Source organism: Siniperca chuatsi, linkage group LG14 (genome assembly GCF_020085105.1).
Source record: "Siniperca chuatsi isolate FFG_IHB_CAS linkage group LG14, ASM2008510v1, whole genome shotgun sequence".
Classification (NCBI taxonomy): Eukaryota; Metazoa; Chordata; class Actinopteri; order Centrarchiformes; family Sinipercidae; genus Siniperca; species Siniperca chuatsi.
In genome coordinates this window covers 20801587-20822821 of record NC_058055.1, presented here as the reverse complement: position 1 = coordinate 20822821, position 21235 = coordinate 20801587, and the positions used below count along the sequence as shown (strand labels likewise).

At 39.5% G+C, this 21235-nt stretch overlaps 1 protein-coding gene across 4 annotated transcripts in view; it reads right to left on the bottom strand.

The window, feature by feature from the left end:
* jade2 (jade family PHD finger 2) overlaps positions 1 to 21235 on the bottom strand; it is a 196798-nt gene that overhangs the window by 163744 nt on the left and 11819 nt on the right. For 2 of the 4 annotated variants that reach the window (XM_044222721.1, XM_044222724.1), the window contains exon 2: positions 4269 to 4332. In XM_044222721.1, coding sequence (XP_044078656.1) covers positions 4269 to 4332 — 64 coding nt within the window. Of the gene's footprint in view, positions 1 to 4268; positions 4333 to 12137; positions 12177 to 17768; positions 17939 to 21235 lie in introns of all 4 variants that reach the window. The other 2 variants (XM_044222722.1, XM_044222723.1) reach the window with 2 other exon arrangements.

The window sequence follows — 21235 nt, the reverse complement described above, 5'->3', positions numbered from 1 at the left end:
ATACACACAATTCACTCATATATACATGTATTGTATACAGAGCTGTTAACACATCCATGTATTTTTTCGCATATGCATGCTCATAATCACATACACCCACACTTTTGCCCACGATCACACACACTTTGCTTGCTTTGAGTCAAAGTCTCAATCTCTCAGAATTGTACAGTTTTATAAACTCACTATTACACACACGTCGAGACACACAAACACACTTTTACTGCCACAGCACGCCAGGAAATATGGTGTGAATTGACAGCCATTCAAATTAATCCTCCACTCAGCTGTTCAGAGTGGTGGTGGTGTCAAAGTGGACCACTAACAGACTGTGGTGGGACACAATGTGTACTGTATGTATATGTATGTGCAGTGTCCAAAATTAACTTTTTGACTCACCGGCCAAGGGCTAGTATATATTTTTTACCAGCCAAAATAATAAAGTGCCTTTCTGTGTCACATATACATTTGTTTCAGTACATTTTATTGAGATAATAAGGTATTATATTGAATACAAATTTAAAGAAGAGGCCAGAGCAAAATTTGAAGCAAAATTATTTTGATATGTTGATCAAAGATTAATCAATTCAAGCCTAAATACAACTCAAGAAGTCTTGATTTCAAAATACTACTGAACTATTTGCTATGAAATGCTCTTAAGGATCAAATATAAGTAATGGGTCAAAAACAGGACTTTCAGGCAGGAGAAAGGGGTTAATTTCCCATGTGAAACCAATAATCAACATTTATTGTTTTAAGGAAGTGGTTATTTTAACCCAAACCATGATCTTTTCCTAAACTTGACCAAGTAGTTTTGGTGCCTAAACCTAACCAAATGCTGACCGTCACTTGAAATGTTTCTCAGCAAGCTTTATTTTGACGGGTGTTAACACACATCAAAACCACAACAAACACTGACACTGGTGGGGTGGCATTTTAAATAGGTGTGTCTGTGTGCTTTTGTATGAGTGCATGCTCATTATTTAAATTTTTTAACACGTCTCAATTTCAACACACCTGAACACCAATGGGATTTTGGAGTGATGTGTTAGACAGCAGCACAATCATCAAAACACCAGAGAGAGAATCTCTGCCAAGAAGCACTGAAGCTGTTGAGGTGGAACAACACGTTACTGAGACGCATTATGTTGGTTTTTCTTTTCATTTGTCATAGATTTGTATATACAACTGTGAGTATATACAGGTATATTGTATATATATGTCTGTGTGTAGGAGTGCTATGTTATGTGCATGTGTGGTAGGTATACACATATTCAGAGGGACTGTGTGCTAATCTGCTGGACATTTTAGAGTGTACTCATGCATCTGCACTCCACTAGAGTGAGTGAGTGTGTGTGTGTGTGTGTGTGTGTGTGTGTGTGTGTGTGTGTGTGTGTGTGTGTGTGTGTGTGTGTGTGTGTATCTGTGCTGGTTACATCCACACGCCCCACATGAGGCAGCTGCACCATTCAATCAGTGTGGCCAGATAACCAAACGGGCCGCAGCGCAGTTGGAGGTTGGAGGTTACCATCATGGCCGTGTGTTAATTAAAAGCCCTGCTTGGTGCACGGCAGCCAAAATTATCATGGGCATCCTTCAATTAGAAACCTGATAACCTCCAGTCAACAGATGCAGCTGGAGCCCACGCTGCACTAGCGAGGGGAAGCTAACAGCTAACAGCTAATTATAAGGCAGACAGCATGGCCTTCAGCATGAGGCTCAGTGGGGTCTGAAAAACAGCCTGTTAAACCTGCTGTAAAATACTTTATACATGCAGACCTGTGACCACATAACAGTTAAACCTGTACGAGGTCACTTCAACCTCTGGTGGCCCCTCTGCAGTAAAATGGTTTTTCAGGTTTGAATCACTACATTACACAGAATCTTCATAGAACAAATCATCTTAAATTAACAAAAAAGTTTTTTTTAATGAAAAGAGTTAGGACATTCTTCATCATGAGAGCCTACAGCTTTATTTTGAGAATTTTTTTAGCTTCCAAAAGCAATATCCATGCCTGAACCTGGACTGACAAATGAACATAGCCTGTTAAACTGTTAAAAAAAGATTCCATTTTCTATTATTGAAGAACCATCGTTCTTTCTACTGAATTTTCTATTATACTGTAATAGGAAATTTAATTTTGCATTGAAGAAAATTCCAATTAAAATATTTAATTAAAAAGCTTTATTCTGAAGTACAGAAAAATGTGTCAAAAGAAAACTGACAATACTTTTTATGATGTTTCATTTTAGGCATCTATCTGAGGAATTTTAAGAGTGACTTTTAAAGAGTTTGCAACAGTAGAAAAAAACCCTAATATGTTTGGACAAGCAAAAAAAAGATCTAGTTTGTTTAATAAAGAAATGTGATGTGTGTAACACTGATAGTTGAAGAATGCAGATTAAGCCACTTTGCTTTGGCTTCTTATGTTGCATAGGATAAATCTCTGTTTAAACTAATTTAGCCTAGTATCAAAATATTATCTGAAACCCTCATCAGTTCAGAAATGCTTTTAGGGAGACACTAAACCAAGTGAGGTCCACTCTTGCACTCAACTGTTTGTTTTCTAGTTCACTGATGTATCTAATATTCTGTCTATGCTGGCCTGACAGTGTCAGGGGAATGGCCAACCAAATATATTTGCTTGTTATTGCAAAATGAACGGCGCAAAATGCCAGAAATTAGTTATGTTGAACTGCCAAAAGCCAAGAAGAATGACATTTAAAATTAAATTAAAATTACAAGCTGTCTTCAATGACTAAATCTTTCTATTTTGTAGACATTTATCAGCTGTGAGAGCCAAGAGTGCTTGTGTAACACTGTACCGCTGTTTAAAGACTGTTTATTATCAGATGATTTTCCAGCAGAAACTGCCAGTGCCGGTAATGTGTTAGACTGGCCAGATGTTCCCATCATCATGCAGTGTATCTCTTAATAGCTATATGTTTGTCCCATAGACTGTATATAAAGATATATACAGCCCATGAGACATTCTTTATTTAAAGTCTATAGTCTGTCTAAGTGGTTGTTTGAGTCTGTGTCATGACTCTATCTGCCAATCTACCAAACTATGCGTCCATCATCTAATATCCATTTATTAGCCAGGCTATTAACTACATGTTGCATGTGCTTAACATTACTTCCATAACACATAAGGCCAGATTTACTAAGAAAACGGCCCACCACAAATGTGAGATGCAGGTTTTATTGAATTTGCAGCCACAGTCTGTGTGTATTAAGCGCCTGATTTACTAAGGCAGCAGCTCATTATGCAGTCAGCTCCTGGACTGCGCTTGGGACAGACGTCCAGACACATTCAGCAAGGAGCGCTCAGCTAGGCGCGGATCAGCTGTAGGATTTGTCTGAGACCACCAAGCTCAGAAAATAATATGATGTAGTGTGATCTTCCAAACCATTTCTTTCAGTGAGTAAAACTATTACTCATATAATGATAGTATAAAAATGTTGAAATGAAACACACACACTACTGTATAAAGGACTAAAGAAAGAAGATTGCAGTTGCAGCCTGTGGTGATTTCACAGATACTGATCATCAAGTTCAAATTCAATTAATTTAATGAACACAAACCACAATTCCCTGCCTCCTGTTTGTTTGCTGTTACAAATAAGCAGATATCATGTACCTTGGTGATTATTGCGTTTTCCACTTTTTAAGAATTTGTTTTAATTATATGTAGGCCTATATTTTTATTAGTTTATTAATTTTTATATAACTGACTCAGTGCCGCTCTTTTCGGGACACTCTGTGTCTGATGCAATTTAGATTTCTGTAGAATAAAGGTTAATTCATGTTTCTTTTCCCAACACAATCTTTCTTATGGTTAGTGTAAATCTCATCTGCGCTATCTTAACACCTGCTTTTTTAGAGGCAAAACATTTTCGAATTTTCAAAATCTCAGTTCTTTTTTTTCTCTTAACAGCAGCCCTCATACTCCATCAAACTTAATGGCTGCTTGGGCTACCAATTCATATTTCTACTGTTGCTGGGTTTGAAAAAGGGACGTATAAATGAGCAGAGGAGGGACGACAGTGAGACAGGAAGAAAGTCTATATGGAGAGTGAATATGAGAAATTCTCTGCGGGAGTTGACTAAAACCAGGCAGCTCAGTGTACAACAGCAGCACAGGAACTCACTTTTCTGACACTTCCAGGTTTCTTACTCCCACACACACACACACACACACACACACACACACACCCTCCCTCCCCCTCCCCCCTCTCCTTCCCTGAATTTCTCTCTCCAACTTACTGTCTGTGGTGTCGGAGTCGTTGCTGCTCGTGGAGTATTTTCTCCTCTTCTTTTCGCTCTCCATCTGTCAGGGGGGTGGCAGGGAGGGAGGGAGGCAGGAAGAGGGGCAAGAGAGAAAGAGAGAGAAAAATGACGAGTGAGAAGATGTTCACCATGAAAACACAAGTGTTAATGAAATAATGCGCTGATGGCACCAATCTGTCAGAGCCTCCGGTAGGCAGCCTGCCAGAATAAACTGACTTGATCACCGTTACACATTAGCGCTTCGGACTTGCTGGGAACTTCACAATGATACAGTTGTTCTGTTTCTTCACATACAGTGGGAGTCCTTGTACATGTCGATTGTGAATTCATCGTGCATTAATGTTGTATTCACTGGGAGCTACTGTACAAGTCCCCTTTTATGCATGTGCTTTAATACTGTAGGTACTTCTTTCTTCATGAGTAAAACCAAACGGCAAAGAAAACACAACCAACTAAAACTAGGACACTTTTTGAAGCTTTAAGCAGCAGAAAAGATTTTTTTGTTTCTTGGTGATACAGAACGTTAAAAAGCAACTGCTATAACGAGGACATCTCCATTATCAACCTCATTTTGTTGATATGTTGCCTTATCTTTCTAATTCTGAATGAATCACTGTGAAAACTGTAAAAAAAACTTACGCTTGTGCTGATATTCAGCTTGATCCATAAAGAATTAATTTTGGCTACAGAGACCTAATATGTAAACTTTTCTGCAAAAACTCTTTTTGTAACCTTTAATTTTAAGTTAATTCAAATGGTTTTTAAAAGGAAGTTAAACATTATTAGAATCTCAACCCATAATAGCATGAAATCTTTCAGCTTAAAAAAGGTACCCTACGGAATATTTTGACCACAAGTAGTCCTATGGAGAAATAATTTTACGAGGAGGTCCCCATTTTTCTTGTATCTCATGCATGTGCACTGAGACACACACAAGTACACGGCAACGCGATACACATTCCTGCCACGTTTCACGCTATATCACTGATTCACAGTTAGTGGTTGTGACAAGCCAAGAAACATAGATATGCGTCAGAAAAGGCGGAGCAGAAGAAGAGTTGTATGAGGAAGGAAATTCAACAATGTTTGTTAGACCTAGGATACACACAATACGTTTTGGTGAGGAACACTTAATGTAAACATAACTTTGTTTGTTTACAAGAAATCTCCACAGGGTACCATTTAGTGAAAATATGAAAATCAATGAATCAGAACTTGTTACAAATTTAACCCAAGAGCAACAACATTACACAATATTTCAGTCACAAAGCATCTACTTGTGGTGGCTGTTTAAAGATGAATTAACAAAGAGTGAGTTGTCTTTCGAAGTTTATTGCAATATTCAGTCACACATTTGCAAATGGACCTCTGAGCTTGCTGGGCAAAGAGACCTTGAATGAAGTTCAGATAAAAAGTACTTACACATATTCTCATCCTTGGCAGGTGTCCTTACACACACACACACACACACAGTGTTTTATCTGTAGATTCACAACCTCATGGCTAGAGAGTCAGAGTTTCTGCCTCTGTCTGCTGGATATCAAAAGTTTGCTGATATCATTGGCTGGGAAGCTGAGGGCTGAATTCCAGACTTTGCACGACTTCGCTTTTGACAACATTGGCTGAGAAGCCGAAGGCTGAATTTCACGGCAGGCAGAAAGAGACAAGGCCTTAGACAGTATTCTGTCTAATGTAAGACAGTATAAAGTGAATAAGGTTTAACTGCCAATACACCACTGAAAGCACGCTCTCATTTGAAATGAATGAGGCTCCATCAGGGAGCAACATTCTTAACGGGCGTGGTTATAGCATCAGAAAGACAGGGAAGACATGACGTTTAGAAGTCATGTCTACGGGAATTGTTTTTATTACATTTTTAAATAATTTTGACAGAATTGATATGTGTGTGTTTCTGCATTAAGATGACTACCTAAAAAGCAAAAAAAACTCTTGTGAACCCACAATTGCACCCATTTTCCTAGAGTTGTGTTGCTTAGAGAATGCAATTTCACTTCACTTCACTTCACAAGTAATAACAGTTGAGTATGAGTCTCATTTGAGAGCTTGAGAGGACAGAGAAGATGTGAGAAGAGAGGGGGGATTGCAATGAGGGGATGCTTATAGGAAATCTACTGTATTTAGCAGAGAGACACTGGTAGTCTAACTCAATTGTCTGTCCAGAAAAGGAGAGAGAGAGAACGAGAAAGAAATGTTTAGACTACATAAATAAAGGAGATGTTACAGGCAAAGAGTTGTCCAAGAATGAGTCAGAAAGACAAAAGGAGGAACTTCAGAGAAACAGGACAGAGTGCATCAGAGAGAAAAAGGTCAGAAATAAATCAAACAAAAACTGTCACTAAAAAGCTTTAAAAAATGCATAATATCTGACAAGTGTGGAAAAAGGTGTTTATAAAACAATTATTCATCCAGCGGAAGTTGAAATAGCACCCTTTACATTTTCCAAACAACACTCTGCTTCACATTTGGTATGTTAGAGGCAAATTTGGGTCATAAGAGATTTGCAGAGTGTAAGAAAGACCAGAAAGCTAGATAGAGTAACAGTGGGATGAATCATACTGACAGATGAGTGCACAAACAACTTATTATTACGAGTATCCTGTCAGAACAGATACAGACAGGTGCCAAAATGAAGGGAAAAATCAGAATAAATAAGTGGTGAAACATAACGAATGCTGATAAACAATGACCGAAGGGCTAAATGAAATGGTCAATTTACAGTGTGTCAAGGAGCACTGAAGCTATTCTGGCTCATGGTGGATCAACACCTTATTAAGACATTTTATGTTCACTTGTCCTTCAATTTGTCTCGCTTTGCTGTCATTGTGTATTAATGTGAGTAAAGTCCTGGTGAGCCACTGAAGAAGATTCACCGGCACTTTTCAGTTGACACTCTGGGGTTTATTATGAATGTGTCCCTGGCTAGGATTAAAGTGAAAAGAAAAAAGGAAAATACAGAGGTAAAAAAACAGCCTGAAGAAATGTTTAATCTCTTGCCCTGGTCGCTTGAGGGTCAACGGAAGAAAAAGTATGGAGTGCCATTAAGAGGAAAAAAGGAGGGCATGGGTTAAGAGAGTCTGAAAGAGAAAGAAATGAAGCAAAAGACAGCGGCACATAGTGTCAAGAAGTCAAAAGGAGGTTTTAGCGTGGTGCTAGACGGAGGCAGGAAAGCCAAAAGAGGAGGAGGTGGGTTACAACCTTCAGTGTGGAACGGAGATTTATGTGGCCATAAAACTGGGCTATTCCCTCTTATATGGGGCTCTTCCTGTACCCCAGCCTCCCCGCCTGCCCTGCACACACTTAACTACTCTGACATTTATGCTGACAAAAAAACACAGCGCTTCTTCGCTGCCCCTGAATATTTCCATTCCCAAGTCCTGCCATCTTACTCCTTACCTCTTTCTCCTTTTCCTCCCCCTTCCCATCTTCCCTGCCTTACAATAACAGGGACACGGGGAGTCTGTGGAGTAAGGTTAAGTACATTATTGACTTCCACAGCCTCTCTCGCTTCTCCCTCCATCTTTCTACCTCTTCCTATCTGTCGAGCTCTACCTCATCGTCCTGCCTTTAAGGAGAGTGATTAAGTACTTCATTGACTTCCTCTGGCTACATCTGTCTGACTTCAAGTCTGCACGCTTGGATCCATCTCAGGGTTTCCCCCCGCCTATTAAACTCTCAGGCGACCCACTTAAACCACACTCGGGGTACTTAAGTGTTTTTTGTTTCTGTTTTTTTTAATACAGCCCAGTCAATTTTTTTTCCTGACCACCCAAAGGAAAATGTGACATAAAATGGTTTTGAGGATCTTTTTGTTACACTAGCCTTCTAAATGAGTCACTTTAGAAGTTGTTTGAACCATTGACAACAACAGAGTATTTTGTGGCGGAAATGGCACGCACTTAACCCAGTGGTTCTCAAACTAGGGGCCGGGCCCCCCAAGGGGGGCATAGAGCCACTGCAGGGGGGGGCGTGGATTACCAGTGGAACTAAGTTGAATGAACATGAGTTTTCTGATGCTATCATGCTGACCTGAATCCTTTCTTTTATTTCAATCAAATTCTACTTGGCTCCTTTTTTATTTGTTGCTCCCCCAGCATTGTTAATGATTGATAAGAATTCAATCCGTTTATGGGTGGTGGGGGGCATGAATGTTTTTCTGCCTCTAAAGGGGGGCATGACAGAAAAGTTTGAGAACCACTGGCTTAACCAGACAAAGAGGATAAATACATGAGAACTGAATGAGCATAAAAAGGTCAATTTTGACCTGAAATATTTACTCAGATGTCTCCCACATATTTGCTAGCTATACCTGTGGCTACAGCTGTGGAGGGTTATTTTTCATTATTAGTTCAATGGAGTGGGGCTTCATCCATCAACGTCGTGGCTTTGATTTGTTGCATTAGATATAAGAAACTTCTACACCATTTTAAACGGATAGGTCAGGTTTATGAAAAGCATTTATCATAAGCTGGGAGGCATTTTAATGCTTCCAAAATGCTAGAAAAAAAATGAATGTTTTAGTTTGTGAGAGGATCTGTGAGCAATTTTAGCAACGATAGTCCCACTGTAGCTCCAAGGGCAAAACACAGCATCCTGGGTTCAATTCCCAGCTGCAGTGCTTCCAGCTTGGCCAAGAAACTCCATCAAATACAGCTGACAGAGCTTCAGGGTGGGAAACCTGTAGAGTCACTGACTGCGCTACAGAGTTACTGGTTGGTCGGGTGGTTGGTTGGTGCAATCTGAAGAGGCACAGCATGAACTTCACACCCATTACAATTTCCTGGTGTAACTGCTTGCTGGCAGGTGAAAGGCAGCTGGTGACTCCATGTGTTTTGTGGTAAACACACATCTGTCTACACTATGGATGTATGAACTGCGTACTGTATTCCAAGAAAGCACCAAGTCATTCCAAGAAAAGCTGCTCACCTAGCACCTATGCAGGTTTATTTCTAAGAATGTGTTGTGCAGCCCACGAGATACGCACATTAGTAACTCCTATCCCAGCTGGCTAATAACATACAATTCAGATAACGCGCACTGAACAGCCTGACCCAAGAGCAACAGACTTAGTTAGAAGTGACAAAGTGAAGGTGGCAATCCCAAATGCGTGAAATAACTGGGAACAAGGGTGGGAACACCCTGTCAAAAAAACTTTTACAGGCGCTGCATCAAAAAACAAACTGAAGGCACGACTCAAAAGAGACAACAGGAACAGGGAAGTGCAATAAGCCTTTTTCACCAAAGACATTATGACCCCCCCCCCCGGACTCGAAGGCAGATGTGACCATCAAATAGTAAAACATTTTGCTTTAAAAATCTCAATAACTAAAGGTTCAAGTGCTTTTGAATTGTATGAAAAGATAAATCCATTTAGTTCTTTGGTTTTGCATTTTGAGTGTTGTATTTTCAAAACACCACTTTGGGCAAAAACAATTACCTCAAGTGCATCATTCACCATCTCCTCTCTGTTCAGCAAGGCCTCAAGTTAGTTGCTGCTACTTGAAAACGGCATAATCTTTTTTTTTTTTAATGACCTGAAGAAAATTCTTTTATGCCAGATATTCAACAGCAGATTTTGCATTTAACAGATGGTTGACACTTTAGTTTGGAGCAAAAACTTAGATTCAGTCAACCAGACTCTTGTCTTCACAAAGAAGGGAAAAGCTTTCACACTGACATATCAGTAAGCTTGTGGCTTGCTGCTGACATTTGGTTTTCATTTGGTTTGCTGACAATGCTAACCAGCCGTTGCTTGGTTAAGTGCGAAAATCCAGAAACGTATTCCCTGTTGTGTGAAGACAGCCCTCAGTGATTCTCCCTATAATTTTGTTGGGTTTTTTTTTTTTGTTACAGCAGCGGTCTGAGAATAATTTAGATTTTGGATCCACGTCTGTCCCAGTATTGGTTCCCCTTTCTGTGTTTTAGCTGCAAAACTGCTTTTGAGTATGCCCGTTATGATAAAAGAAAGCACTACTTCCAAGCAGTAGCTAAACACTTCCTTCCTTGATTGTATGCCTACTCAGAGGGGGAAATTGCACTTTTCTCGCTGTATTGTTCTGGTGTCAGCCCAGCATTTCTGAATGTGTATATACTGTATTGGGGAGGAGGGTTAATTGGAAATGTCACTGTATCTCCTTAAAATCCTCCTCCCTTCATTTTTGGAGCAGGATCACGATCTCTGCACGAGGCAGAGTAACAGCTCTGCAACTGCCAAGAAAAGTCTCTAAATTCATTTTCTCCATCACTCTGTCCCACTTATCCTTTCTCTCCACCTGATATGCTCCTTTTTCCTTCCACTCCATCTCTCATCCTTAGTTTCCATGTCTCCTGTATGTCTTTCTCTCTTTCTCTCATGCAGTACACACAACCCTGTCTCAATCAGTCCAGTGAACCAGAGCCCAGACAGTAGATTGAGATATTTCTTGTTCTCTGGAGAGAAGGAGTGGGTGAAGGAGAAAAAGGGAGACGGAAAAGACTCACAAATGTATAACTTCATCTCAATCATTACAGTGAACCAGATTCCAGGTCTGCACTGGGTGAACACAAAAGCAAAAGAGACAGTGGAAAGAGACACACAGAGAGAAACAGGGAGAGGGTCTGTGACAGTCTGTACATTGTCTTAACAAACAGCTATAACAGATGGTACAGGAATTGCATGCTTTTATATCTAAAGACAGAGTTCAAATGCTTTAAGTCACATTTTTTGATGATTGTATCCATTTATAATTTGACTTTTGACTTTGATTCTGCTACTTACTAAAACTGCTGACTAAAATAACAATTCTACTTAAAACTACTTCACTAAATATTTTACATTTGTTGTTGAAAATGCTCAGTGTCAGGTAGGTCTTTAATGAATAAATCCTGTACAGTGCACATGAGGCGATATCTTTTACATTCCCCTCAGCAGCTAACTTAATATAAAAAAAGATGTATCCCATGAAGAAAACGACAATAATGACTGTTAGTAAGTAATAGGTTTCAATTGCACCTCTGTTATGTTCAACAGCTGTAATCATTAGTATCATCTTCCAAAACAAAGTGTCCACTTTCTGTGCAAGGGTAAAGCAGACAAAACACTGGAAAAGTGGGATATGGTATGACAGACTGTTGTACCACAACTTACAATATCTGGTAATAAAACACTAATGTATTACTTCTGCTCATATACAAATCTCATATACAGTATGAACACACAGCAAACATTGTTTTTCAGTAAGAAAAAGTATAAATAATATGTAATTTGTTAAGCTATGAGTAGAGGAAAAGTCTGCTAGCTGCTAGGCTAATTTATGCAGTGTAAAATTCCATAGGCTTAAGCTATTAAAGGTGACAAGCAAAAAACTATTTACGAAACGCTGTTTCTGTTTCTACACTGAGTTCAGACTCAGAGATAATAAAGCCGTTGTGTAGAAGCTTTTTTTCCCCCAGTGGCTTTACTTGAGTATTTCCATTTTATTTTACTTTGTACTTCTACTCCACTACATTCTGAGGCAAATACTGTCCTTTTTACTTCACTACACTTATTTGACAACATTAGTTACTTAGTTACTGTATTCAGATTATTAATACAAAATATAAAATCAACTAATATATTATTATGAATTAAGGTACCCAGCAGTATATAAAGTTCTTAAATTTAACATCATCTTTACCACCTGCAACATTGGTGATGCTTACACATTTATGCATCACTAATTATAATCCAGTGATATAATATATATTATTCTGAAATGGGCCATTGCATAATGAGTACTTTTACTTTTGGTACTCTAAGTATATTTTGATGCTAATACTTTTACTTAAATAAAATATCTGAGTACTCACCACTGCTTTTTCTCCCTACACAGAAAATTGATGAGGAATCTATAAGGGAATCGATAATGGCATTGGTGTCAGTAAGAGCTTTTCAATTCCCATCCCTATTCAATACTACAATAAAAAACAACAAAAATCCTTAGGTAGGATCTAGCAACTACAAAATGTTTTTGCATCATTATATAGTAATGTTTTCTACGTGTTGTAAGTCTTCTGTTTGGTACATTAGGGAGTGTGTTGGAAGAGAATGGAGGGTCAGCACTGACATCACAGAGTTGGACGGGTCTGACTTGTTATAAGCTATACTCATGCAACAAATCCTGGGAGGCCAGGACAGTGGAGATGTTGAGTTGAGCCACTCCAAGATCCCACAACAGGGCTCCAGCCTGCAACCATTTAGTGGCATTTTGTGACTATTTTTGGAGACAGTGCTACAAAATTTTATAACTTGGAGCACCAGTGTGACTTGATTTGGTTTTTGGTTTTTAAAATCATTATCATATATAATGTGAAACACCAGTAAGGGAGCAAGAAATGGTGGGTGTCCAGACAATATATGGGCATAATGGCACTCCTCATGGGCGCACATAATTTTAAAACAAGACAATTAAATGGATTTGGATTGACATTGACTATTGATTAAATAATGAATTTAAAATGAATTGATTGATTGGAATAATTACCAGGCAGCAGAGCCAAAGCTCAGTGTTATATTTTATTATTTTCTATATTTTCTACAATTTATGTTCACTTATCTTAAGATTCTATAGAAAATACTCTATTCAATAAATATTGTCTGTTTGTACCTCATTCTGTTCTGTATAGGTCTACTTATTCTTAGATCGACAGATGGAGCAAACCATTTCAAAGAAAGGAGGATTGTAGTGGGAGCACTGTGGTGTCAGGTGTGACTGTGTGGCAAAGCCAAATGGTTTACATGGCTCACAGGTCAGGTAGAAGGGCCCCTTTGCAGAATTTTGCTTAGGGCCCCAGGGAGTTGGATGCCAATTTAAGTGGTGCTCCTAAATTTTGTGCTGGTGCGCCTAAAATTTTCAATTAGGAGCACCAGTGCTACTAGTGGAAAAAGTTAGTCTGGAGCCCTGCACAAGAGTGAATTGTTTGATTTGTTGTTTTGGACTGTGTGACAGCTTGGGATCCACCTTTTATCCACCTGAACTGCCTACATCAAGAGAAGAGCGGGCTGGCCAAAGCCAGAAGAGGTTTACCAGCCAGACTAGTGTCACGTGGATGATACAGAGTGCAGTTCTGCATCTACGTGTAAGTCAAACTCGTTCCAACCAGGCAGGAAACAGAACGCACACATGAGGGACAAAAAGGAGCATCCTCACACCAAACTTCCAGGTCAGGCTCTCTGGTTGTAGGCATGTTAGGTAGAAGGTAGACCACATTTCCAAAATTTCCTGTGGTAGCCTAATGTAATTTATGTTATGATTGTATGGGATTATATTTGTATTCAAAGAGTTTCCCTTCAGGGATCAATAAAGGATTTCTGATTCTGATTTCTGAATATGTACCTACAGTTTCTACAGTAGTCTGCTATGTTGCATCATTATTCTGCATTATAATATCATATGCTTTCGGTTGTATTATGACAGTATATTGTACTGCATAACAATTCACTGCAACACTATCATTGTGATGTGTTATTGAATCATACTGTGTTGTTCCATAATTTTATATTATAATGTATTAAACTTAGAGCTGAAACAATTAGTTGATTAATAGAAAATTATTCAGCAAAACGTTTGATAATCAATTATTCATTTAAATTCACTGATTCCAACTTTCTTTATTTCTGTAAGTCTTCCATGACAGTAAACTGAATATGACTGGGTTATGGACTTTTGGTTGGACAAAGCAAGCAATTTGAAGAACTGAGAGATTGTGATATGACATTTTTAGATATTTTCCAATATTTTATAGATCAAACAATTAATTAATTAACTGAGAAAATAATAGGCAGATTAATTGTTAATGAGCCCTAATCATACAGTATACATATAGTATTGCTGTATAACAGTGCAGCATTGTGTATATATGGATTATACTGCTTTATCATTCAAATGGTTTTTGTTCCATTATGATCCCATACTGTACCAGCACAGTTTAAACCTGCACTCTGTCAAGAGTTGAAGCACTAGCTGGAGGCAACCAGCTGTCAGAGTCAATGAAACCATGTTGTACGAGGGAGAGAACACTATCAAACAGAAAGAAATACAACCATATTGTGAAATAATGTGGTTTCGGTTTGGCTGAACATTTCTGACAAATAAAAAATAGGTCCCCTGGCTAAATGAAGAAAGAAGAAATGAAGTTTGGAAAGGAGCAGAGAAAAGGGAGGAGGAATCAGAGATTCAGAGATCAATAAGGGAGTGAAAAGACATCATATGTCAAAAAGAGTGATATCCCAAAAGATGGAGGAGGACAGAAAGATGAGAGTTAGACTGGAAAAAACCCAGACAGTGAGACTAAAAAATGCCAAGAAAGACAAACAAGTCAGAGAAAGTCAGCAGGAAGCACACAGAGTTACAGAGGCAGACAGATGTGCTCTGCTCACGTCCACACAAACAAAATAACATTTCAACACACAAATGTACAGAATATATAAATACCACATATTGGAAAACAAGCAGACATATACCCAACACATTAAAAACATGAACCACCTTAAACTTTAATCTCCTACATCCTGCTATAATCACCATGCTATATTAAGCTTTGTTAATGAGCTCATTAATTTAAATAATAAGCTAATGGAGAGAATATGAACATGGGGGCAGGGTCTAAAAATGTAATAATCAAGCATGGAGACATATACAATTTGTACATTCATACATCTAAAAAAAACATAAAAGCAAATTCAAACACACACACACACACATACACACTGTAACAGTTGGCATGCTATCCGCTGCCCTGTGGCCAAGCTACATTACATTAAAGAGCTATGTGACTGGGTTATGGCCTCCTTTTCATGCATAGCTCACATCAACCAGGGAGCAATGAATGGCAGCCAGACAAGGCACAGTGTACACACACACACACACACACACTTGTACAAACAAAACAGAGGAAATGGCCAACAGCATGGCTAATAACTGAACCAGCAGGATTTGGTGTGATTGATTGATTCAAAGGTAATCATCACTCCGCTGAAGGTTAAGAAGTAAACATCAGCAAAGAACGCTATTCTTCTCAGTGTTCAAACACCAGTCTGGTCTACTTTAGTCCAGATTAATCCAGATTAGTTAGTTTGTAATGTAGTCTAGTCTCAATTACGCTAGCAGAGTCCATTAGTGTTTACTTTTAAAGGCCCTGCCACCCACACAGGTGTTTTCAATTAATTTGGCTGATTACACTTCTGGTGAGGTTAAAACTGGGTGGAGCTATGCAGAGAAATACATGTCACAAAACTATGTAGAAATAATAAAAATAATGGGGTAAATTGTCCCACCCTAATGGATGCAATTATACTAATAGGAGAGTAAGGGAGATGTCAATCAAGTCCAGTCTGTACACACCCACAAAGTCCTGAGAAGAGGTAGGCTATAATCAAGCAACATAAGTGAAAACATGTGTGTTGGTGGACTATGGGTGTGTAAGGGTTTTAATCATCTTCTAATAATATGGATTATTAACAGTGTCAATCAGGCCTGGAAAATTTCTATTAAATAAAACCGTAGCTTGGTCATATCATATCCAAACCCCAATCCCAGACAGAGACTAGTCTGATAATCAGACTGATTTGCTTTTTCATTGTACTTCATTCATTTGGCATGACGTCACGGTCATGTAAGCCAATTTCCCTAACAAATCAGTAGTGAGTTACATATATGTCCCATTGACGTCACTTTCAGTCATCACAGAAGCTGCAGTAATGGTTGCTAGGAGAAAATACTGGTAGCAGTTTTGACAACAATTATAGAAACTCTTAAATGAGCATATTTCATATTTATTGAAATTATTTCTATAAAATCAATTTACAACAACCTGTACATCTACATCAATCTCATCCACGCTTGTTTCCATTTTTGTGGTCATTTTCAGTCATTTTTCAGGAATGTAGCTAGTTATGTAAGAGGATGAGATCCCCATTCTTAATCCCCCTTACAAAACTCTGATTGGTAAAATGTTTCTCCAATTGGCAGAAACAGCCATCAATGAGCATGACACAAGACCTATCTGAATCGCTAAAAAAATTGGCTGATGTGGGATCAGATGGCTGGAACCAATCTAAACAGAAACCACCACCAGTACATAAATACTGAACCCACAGTAGCCATATATCACCAGCCTGGAGCCCAAATAAAAACACATATTTCTTATGTGTATATACCACCATCATCATTTCAATCATAGAAATTTGCCAAAAACATAAATATCTAAAACTCAAACCTGAAATTTAAACCTGGCTCAGACTACACAGGTTCCATTGGAATTAGACAGCCACCTCCAGCTCTCATTTGAAAGCTATCAGCTAGCGTTGGCCACATTTTTCTGTGCATAGTTTAGTGTCAGCCCAAAACATTTACAATAAGACAAACAGTGAGAAGGTTGACTAATGCATGCTGGGAAAGCCAAATTGCCTGGGGAGCTAATTAATTGGCTTGACTATGACACTGCCGAGAGGACTATGTCTGACTGAGCATTTAAAGGGAACCGTTCTCTGAAATGTGCAACAGATCAGGCATGAGAACAAACAGCCATATCTGGATACCAAACTGCAGGTGGGAAAGAAATACGTGTGTCAGCTATTTTCCCAGTTCACAGGATCTGTAACACAACCTTGTGCTATTAAAGTAGGGTAAGCTTCAGCATAGAAACCCACTTTGGATGTTGGAGGGAAAAGTTGGGTGAGAACAGCTGTTACTGCTCAAAGATTAATAGTGTATACTTGATACCTAACTGTTTCAGGGTGTGCTCACACTTCCAGCATGTTTAGAGCAGCTTATTCGCACTCTGGAGCATTTCTTCCTTTTAGTTTTGCTCATTTGGGCAGGTGAGAACAACGCTAGTCAAGCTGAGAAGACCTGCACCTGAAAATCTCCATCAGTAATCCAAGTCAACTGTGATGTGATTAAATGGTATACAACATAATTCAGTCCTCTGATAAATCCTCTAACCTCACTGGATGGCAGGTCAAATTTCTCTATATTGGACATGCGAAAACAAAAAAAGAGTTCACTTGATTTGTGTTTATGAGCCTTGATTTGCTCGCAACTAGCCACTGAGAATCTAAATGAACCAAAAATACAACAGAGGAAACCCTTAATTTTAGCTACTGAAAAATCTAAGCAGCACAGTGGTTAGCACTGTTGTCTCAAAACAAGGCCAAGGTTTAGTTCCCTGACCTGGCTCCTCCTGAGTGGAGTTCTACCTGTAAACCAGTGCAAGTCAGATGGACTGAAGTCTCTAAAGTGATGTGATGGACTGGTGACCTGTCAGGCAAAGTGTTTCCATGACTTCCACCAAGTGTATGCTGGCACAGGCTTCAAACTCTTTAACACTAAGAAGGTTTGAGCATGGAGAAATTTCAGAGCCTGGAAGCTGTTAGTGACGTACCAATTTTGAATAATTTGATTTCTAAAGCATGTCATAGGTGAAAAAGTTGATACATACAAAGATGATGTTGACAAATGTTCAGACCACATGTACGCATTCTGCAGAGCATCATGATGAACACTTGTGATCACAGTATATAGCAGAGTACGGAACAGGTTTATCCCTTCAGCTTTATTAGTGCAGCCACTGAAGCTTCCTCAGTGCCATCATCAAGTGAGCAGATGCCACTGCAGAGGAAAATAGGAAATAAAGTGTCATAAAAAGTGCTGTTTGAGTTTAAAACATCTTGACAGCAGCATGCGGTCTACCTAAGGCAAGAATAAATACGTTGAAAAGTATTGCACTTGTGTCAGATCATACCTGTCAATCAGACCGTGGCATCTTTTTATTATTATTTATCATTTTATATTAGATTTTCTGTTACTTTTGTCACTTTCTTAGTAAGTTATGCCAGTTTGTGTGATAGTTACTCTGAACAAACCTTGCTGCTGCTGAAAAAAGTTACTGATAACTAGATAAAGCTTCCCAGTAAAGCCTTACCCAATACCTAGAGTGAATAGCAGCTGCAACAAACTGCTGATTTTCCATGTTGATTAGTTTCCAGATTATTTTTCCAAATAATCCATTCATCGTTTCATCTATAAAATGTCTTACAGTCCAAATCCCAAAAGATATTCCATCCACAGAGATATAAAACAGAGAAAAGCAGCAAATGCTCACATTATAGAAGCTGGAACCAGCGAATGATTGGCAGTTTTGCTTCATACATTACTTAATCTATTATCAAAATTGATAGCAATTAATTGACTGTCGATTGACTAATTGATTAATCAGCTAAAGGTTTCAGCACTAAACTGGTAGTAGATTCAACCATGACCATTTTATCGATTGGTACTAGAGCGTTATAGTCGTAAAAAAAAACATGTCAAAGATTATTCAAGTTAACAATCTGGTCTATTCTGAATGAAAGAGACAGGATGTTTGCTGGGCATTTTGTCTGTCTCTCTGTCTGTCTTCAAGCTTCCAAATCCGTCTGACTGGCTGCATCCCATTTGTCATTCTGTCCATCTGTCTGTCTGCCTGTAAGCTTGCCATCTGTCTTTCTGTCTGTCTGACTGCTTGACTCTTTGCCTTTCTACCCATCTATCCATTTGCCTGCCATCTGTTTGTCTGTCTGCAAGTATGTCACCCCCTCTGCTTGTCTGTCTGTCCTCTCCCTCAGTCAGCCCTGTAGATGACTTCAGCAGAAACAGTGTTGTGGCTCGGTGTCTTTTTTCAGCACTTTGCAGCACTTAAGGTCAGCACACTACAACGGTTGCCATGATGGTGATCTATTATTAAGAGACTATAGCTGCAGAGGCCCAGCAGGCAGCACACGCGCACACACATGCGCACATGCGTGCATACGCACACACCCACACACACACACAGCTCTCGAGAGATGAGTAGGCAGTCTGGCAGTCAGGATATTAATTGACTGCTGAAACATCTGGACACACACACATACACACAGATAGAGATGAAGATACATATTTGTTTTTTTAATCTATAAAGCGCAACATGCATTTAAAAAGGATAAGGAAAAAAAGGATCAATAGTGCAGATGATGAAGGTGCTCTGTAGCTACAATGCATGCTCACACACACTAAAATGATACAAGCATCAACAACAACAACAATCTGTGGAAGTGAAGCTGTTTGCCAATCAGCACACACACACACACACACACACACACACACACACACAAACATCAGGATCATAGAGACAGAAAGACACAGAGACACACACATTGGCACACAAATAAACACACACAATAAATGCACTGATATACAAATCTCCTCCCTGGACACACAAACACACATCTCCATACACACACAGATGCAGCACTGCCTCAGAGAGATGGCTTGTTATGAAGCAATTTATATGCAAGGATTCTTTATCAAACTGACTGACCTCTGGCTCCTCAAGGAGCTCTGAGCACTGGCCAATTGTGTGTGTGTGTGTGTGTGTGTGTGTGTGTGTGTGTGTGTGTGACTGAACAGAGTAAGACCTGCCTGCCTGGGGAACAAAAAGCCTAAAAAAGCCTAAAAAGCCTTTGGCAACAACTAAACCAGGGAAATGCAGAGCTGCTCTCCCCTGACTACTTTCTTTTCCTGTATTACTTTCTTCCCATCACTCACTTTTCCACCTTCAACCTCACATCATCTCTTTCTATCTCTCTTTCATATCTTCAAGATTCTCTCCCCCATTGCTACCCTTTACGTCCTCCAGTCATCTGTCCATCATTTTATTCTCACCTCTCCCTCAATCACCCTTTGCCTCACCCTCTCTCGCGCCTGTCACCCTTCCTTCCTCTCTTCCTCCCTGTTTGTTTCTTATCTCACTGACACTGAATATTTCCTCTTCTTCACTGGGGAAAAAATGGCAAGATGAGACGGGATGGACAGGAGTGTGTGTGTGTGTGTGTGTGTGCGCATGTGTGTGCGTGCGTGCGTGCATGTGTGTGCGTGTGCGTGTGTGTGTGTGTTGAGCACCACTTGCCTGTGCAGTGCCAATGCTGTGTGTACAAGCAAGACAGCAACAGCTAGAAGGCATGCAGGGAAGACTGCAACACACACACACACACACACACACACACACACACCAAGTCTATTTTCACTCTCCTTCCTTCAGTCTCCTCCCCAACCCATCTCCCACACACACACACACACACACACGCAGAGCTATTTTCGGAGAGACGCTAGAGAAGGTGGGCAAAAAAGAGAGGTTCACACCGACGACTTTGACAGGTATAGGGAGAAACAGCACCAAAGAAAAGAATCACAAAAGATTTATAAAGTGGGGTTGAGAGACCAGGGAGAGAAAAGACAGAAGAAGAAAGAGAACAGAGAGAGAGTGAGAGAGAGGCAGAGAAAGATAGATGAGAGAGAGACAGAGATGGAGAAATAGGTCAACTATTACGAATGAGCTGAAAGAATCAAAATGTCAGGGCGTATGTGTGTGTGTGTGTGTGTATGTGTGTGTGTGTGCATGCACGTCTTGGAATGTGTGTGTGCATAAATGTGTGATGTCGGGTATCCAGAATTTACCTCAACATCAAAACACACATCAACACACACACACCCAAACTGTAAAGACGCATGCTCTTGCCAAGAAAAAAGAAAAACACACACACTGACACACATCGCACACATCAAACGTCCTCATCAGGGCCATGCTAACAGGTGTGCAAGAAAGAAGACAGCAACCTACTCACACAGCCAAACATGAAAGCTAGAAACACACACACACACACACACATTTCTCTTGCTCCATATATGTATAAATAGGCAGAAATTCACCCTTCAACATCCTGTCATTTCAAGAGGTAGACTTTTTTGTCGGTTGTCTAGACAAAGTTGTTTAGGGACAGGTTTTATATACAGTTCTCCTATTTAGACGTGTGCCAAGATGATTTCCCATCAGCGATTTATCTGACACTAAAATGCTAATAATCTAGGCAAACATGGTGAATCGTTGGCATC